The sequence below is a fragment of the Urocitellus parryii genome, chromosome 6 (assembly GCF_045843805.1).
Source record: "Urocitellus parryii isolate mUroPar1 chromosome 6, mUroPar1.hap1, whole genome shotgun sequence".
In the NCBI taxonomy this organism is placed as follows: Eukaryota; Metazoa; Chordata; class Mammalia; order Rodentia; family Sciuridae; genus Urocitellus; species Urocitellus parryii.
The window spans coordinates 126,777,079-126,782,442 of NC_135536.1; the positions used below are offsets into that span (position 1 = coordinate 126,777,079).

Genomic DNA, 5,364 nt, shown 5'->3' on the forward strand with positions numbered 1-5,364 from the left:
AAAGTTGACACATGCATACAAACCCGAACAGTGAAACAGCACAGGAAAACATTTCAAAATCAACTTATTGGAGGAAAAATAAAGCAAGAAATGAGAAACAGGATGAGTTGAGCATCTGTTGTCCAAAAATCTGAAGTCCCAAATGTTCCAAAAGCCAAAACTTCTTGAGCACTGACATGACATCACAAGTGGGAAATCATCCATCTGAGTTCATGTGATGGATTACAGTCAAAAGGCAGCTGTAGTAAAAATATCATATAAGGACCTTCATGTTTCTGTGGAACATTATGGAACATAAATAAATTTTACCTTTGGTCTTGGGTCTCATCCCTAAATAACATTATGTATAAGTACAAATATTCTAAAATTTGAAATCTGAAACATTTCTGGACTCACACATTTCAGATAAGGACTATTCACCCTGTATAAGAAAATAAAGTGAGGTACTTAGAAATATCAAGTCAATGTTTTTCACATTTTCTTTTTCAAGGATCAATAATCAGACTCAAGATAGTTACTTAAGAAGTTATGCATCTGAGGAAATCCAAGAAAGGCTTACAAATCACATCAACTCAGACACAGCTGCTGATCAGTTTCAGGATCCAAGGTTTCAGATGCTCTAATGATGATCTCTTTTTCTTCACTCCTACGATCTGTAGGAGTGTAGTTTTGTTTTTGTTCACTGTAGATCTGTTTTTCCATATTGAAATAACAGGGCACACATATGTTACATCTCATATCTTTGGTCATCAAAAGACATATTGAAATATTATCTATGGGACCTATTAAAAAATTTTTGTAAAGATTTGTGTGCAGTCCCAACATGGGACTAACCAGTTGCTGACAAAGAGAATCCTGTGAAGTTTCCACATATACATATGGAAGGAGGTAGCAGAAGTAATCAGAGGAAGGAGGGTCCTGGAAAAACAGATAAAAGGACATAATCACACAAATTGTGCTAATAAATGTAACTATCTTTATCTTATTGAATCTTAATGGAAAAATTAAAATAAAATCAAACAGATTCAATGGAAGTGGAAAAATAAAAAAATCTATTAATATTAAAAAATGAATGAATCAAACTAACTGTTCATCAAAGGATGAATTACTAAAGAAAATGTGATATGTGTATCTATGGAATAGTATTCAACAATAAGAAAAACAGTATTCTATCATTTGGTACAGAATGGATGAGTCTAAGAAACCATCATGTTAAGTGAAAAAAGTCAAACATAAAAAAAGACAAACACTTTGTGATCTCACTCATATGTAGAAACTGAATTGATTTCATAGAATTAGAAAGTAAAATAGTGATTATCAGAAAGTGGGAAGGGTAGTGAGAAGGGAAATAGCAAGAGATTGTTCATCAGCAATCTCCATTTTGTACATAATACAGCTAGTAGGAATATGCTCTAGTGTTCTATAGCATGATAGGAAGATTGTAGTTAATAATTTGTTGTATATTTAAAAATGGCTAGAAGAGAGTGTTTTTAATAATTCTAACATAAGAATGATAAATGTTTGAGGTGATGGATATGCTTAATTACTCTAATTTGATCATCACACTGGTATGCATATATTAAAATATACCATTCCCCATAAATGTGCACAATTATTATGTGTCAAGCAAAAATGATTTAACAAACATTCCAATGATGTTATGTTTATTAATTTTAAAAATTCAAATATCACATATATTCATATGGGATTTTCCTTAACTACTGAATGTGTCCTTGTTTTATAAACACTATGATTTGGTAGGGAGGGACTACAACAATTTTTATTGGTATTTCTCAGACATCCTCTTCACAGTTCCCACATTTTCTTGAACAATCTCAACTGCTCTCTTTCCCCCCTCCCCCATTTGATTATTTCAATATGAAGATTTCTTTCTTTTCTCTCTTTTTTACTTTCTTATTGTTTTATTACCAGATTAAACAATTCATGATTCACCTAATAAACAAGAATGATGCCTTTCTCACAGAAAGTAAATTAGACATACATGAAAAAGCATTTTATAGATAAAAGAGATGCACAGGTGTTTTACATTCCATTCCTAGGAGATTGACATTCCTAGATCACTATGTTTTCCCATCATTGTGGATATTCTGTACAGGAATAAGCTTAAAGGGACAAGTGATAGAGGTGCTGCTGAGGGGTCGATGCCTCTGTGCATATTGGTCTGTCATAGTGCATACTTTTCTGTGCGGCATTCATGTATTCATTAGACATGTACTAAACTCCCATGTGTCAGGAAGCATCCTAGCTACCAGAGATCTCTATCCTCAAGAAGCTTATCTTCTACTGGTGTATTTTATTCTCTGCTTGTGTCCCTGATGTCCACTTTATCACCCCTGTCTGGACACATGAGGCATTCCATGTCAGGGATTCCCTGTGAGAGCTCATTTCATTCTGTCTTCACCTCTTTTCTTTTCTTTCCTTTCCCTCATTTATATGACCTTCCCACATTAGTTTATTTTTTCTTTCTTTATTCGTTCTAATTAGTTTACTGGTTCATAGGAAACTCGAGTTTCTGCATGCACCTATAGCTGTTTCTGGGACTCAATGCCTAACTTGATTCTGGATGTACTTAGGTGAGCATTTCCTAAAAACTAGATTTCACTGTCTGAGAAACTTGAGCTACTATCTTTCTCTTAAACTTCCTCCTTCTCCAGTGTTCATCCATCTCCCCTTGCCTCCCCTCATGACTTTCTCAACCAAACGGGAAATTTAGGGTCAATATTACCACCCAGGTTCTGCAGACCCTCCCGTCGGGCTCTCCTCTGTCCCCTCCCGCCCTGGCAGCCCTACCGCGGCGAGCGGACGCGCAGGCGCAGTGTCCAGTATTGCCGCCGCCCCGCCCCGCCCTGCCTGCCGCTGCGGAAGGCGCTGCTCTCCGCAACGCGCACTTCCTCTCTTGGAGTCCGCGGAGGGAGAGCCGGCTCGAAGAGCTCCCGGAGACCGAGGCCCTGCCCTTGTCAGACGTTGCAGACATGTCCGAACAAAGTAAGGACCTGAGCGACCCCAACTTTGCAGCGGAGGCCCCCAACTCTGAGATGCACAGCAGCCCTGGGGTTCCGGTAGGGGTCCCTCCTCCCGCCTCTCCCCCCGCGACCCTCGCAGGGCCATCGAGCCCTCCTGTAGGCCCGACGGCCTCTCCTCAGGCCGCCCTGCCGCCCCAGGCCCTGAGCGAAGAGGAGGACCCGAAGATCCTGCAACAGGCCGCAGAGGAGGGTCGCGTCTATCACCCCCCTGAACCTGCCCAGCCGCTCCCACCGCCGCCGGCCCCTGCTCAGCTAGTGCAGAAGGCTCATGAGCTCATGTGGTACGTGCTGGTCAAGGACCAGAAGAAAATGATCATCTGGTTTCCAGACATGGTGAAGGATGTCATCGGCAGCTACAAGAAATGGTGCAGAAGCATCCTCAGGCGCACCAGCCTCATCCTTGCCAGAGTTTTCGGGCTGCACCTGAGGCTGACCAGTCTCCACACGATGGAGTTTGCGCTGGTCAAAGCACTCAGCCCCGAGGAGCTGGACAGGGTGGCGCTGAACAACCGCATGCCCATGACAGGCCTCCTGCTCATGATCCTGAGCCTCATCTATGTGAAAGGTCGTGGTGCCAGAGAGAGCGCCGTCTGGAACGTGCTGCGCATCCTGGGGCTGAGGCCCTGGAAGAAGCACTCCACCTTCGGGGACGTGAGAAAGCTTATCACTGAGGAGTTCGTCCAGCAGAATTACCTGAAGTACCAGCGCGTTCCCTTCGTTGAGCCTCCTGAGTATGAGTTTTTCTGGGGCTCCCGAGCCAGCCGCGAAATCACCAAGATGCAAATCATGGAGTTCCTGGCCAGGGTCTTTAAGAAAGACCCCCAGGCCTGGCCTTCCAGATACAGAGAGGCTCTGGAGGAGGCCAGAGCTCTGCGGGAGGCTAATCCCAGTGCCCACTGCCCCCGCAGCAGTGTCTCTGAGGACTAGAAAGGTCTGGAGGCAGATTAATGGTTTCTGACCATCACCAGGGCTGTGGAAGGGTGGGGGTGAGTCAGTCATTAGAGTATTCAGGATTTACAGTGCAGTATTTCACGTGTAACTTTTAAGTTTTCAGTACAGTGCTTTTATACCTTTTAATGCAATGTTGTATTCATTTGGGTACTATTGAGTAGTGTTTAGAATTTATGCATGTTTGTTTATAAGTAAGCTCAGTTGGTGCTTTTGCTTTTGTGCTCTTTCTTGGATTTTTTTGTACCAGAGATGTGCTAAACTTATGAAATACATTGAAAAAAATTTCCATCTTATTCTTTTATATGGGACCGATGATGTGTGTTGGAGTGGACTGTACCTGGACATTTGGGAAGAACTTACCAGCAAAGCTGGCCTAACCAAGAGAAGTCAAGGGCCCTCTCTGTATGACCTTGCTGGGCACAGTGTGGAGTGAACTGATTTGAACTGAAACGGTCTCAATGTGGGCACTTGGCACACTTTATTAAACACATATACACCCCTACCATGAATAAACTTTAATGTAAACATTAAAGATTCTTGTGATACAATCATTTTTTTGGAAAAGTGTAACTTGTATTGTTAAGAAAGTAGTATGGGTGGGAATGAGGGAAAGAGTTTATTGTACAAAATGTACATATATAACAATTTCACCTTAAAGGAAGGGAAATTACTACTCATGGGTACACATACATGTGTGAAGTTTATAGTTTTATTTTTAAAAATGTGACTCATGTTTGTTTTAAAAACTTTTGACACATATGAAAGTTAAAATAATAACTGGCACTATGTAGGGTAATTTTCTACATTTTGGCAAAATTAACAGCTGACTTTTGTGGACACTTAAAAAGTGTGAGCTATTATACTTATGCTCTTTACAGGACTTTCACCTTTTATTCGGTCCTCACAAGAATAACCTTAATAGGTAGAAACATATTACACCAACACTGAAGAAAATGAAGGAACAAAGTATTGGCAATGAATTTTCCATAGATCATAAAGCTTATTCAAAGAAGGAGCTGGGATTTGAACCAAAATACAATAAATTTAGAGCCCAGAATTATCCTACCTGCCTAAAATTCCCTCCCTGCCTTCTTGCATTTATTTACTTTTTAGTTCCATGTTAATTTGCTCTCTTACTCCCCACCCCCAACACTCACATGGGCTCTGTCACACACACCCTCAAACTAAGGATTTTATTTTTCTAATTATAACAATCTTTTAGAGAAAACAATATTATGGCTGTATCTATTAAGAAAGTGAATTTCAAAGAGACTAATTGACCTAACTAGGTCATATTCCTGTTTAGCACTGAAGGCAATATTTGTAGCATAATTTTTCTTAAGGGTTGGAGATGAAGGAACCTCTCTGA

General features: G+C 40.9%; 1 protein-coding gene across 1 annotated transcript; it reads left to right on the forward strand.

The window, feature by feature from the left end:
* Window positions 1-2,869: 2,869 nt before the first annotated feature.
* Ndn (necdin, MAGE family member) lies at window positions 2,870-4,523 on the forward strand. Its single transcript, XM_026411931.2, has one exon. The coding sequence runs from the start codon at window positions 2,994-2,996 to the stop codon at window positions 3,969-3,971; it is 978 nt and encodes a 325-aa protein (XP_026267716.1). The 5' UTR covers window positions 2,870-2,993; the 3' UTR covers window positions 3,972-4,523.
* The last annotated feature ends 841 nt before the right edge of the window (window positions 4,524-5,364 follow it).

What these genes read in the sequence shown, in the direction of transcription:
- Ndn (XM_026411931.2), top strand. Translation starts at nt 2,994, where the DNA reads ATGTCCGAACAAAGTAAGGACCTGAGCGACCCCAACTTTGCAGCGGAG.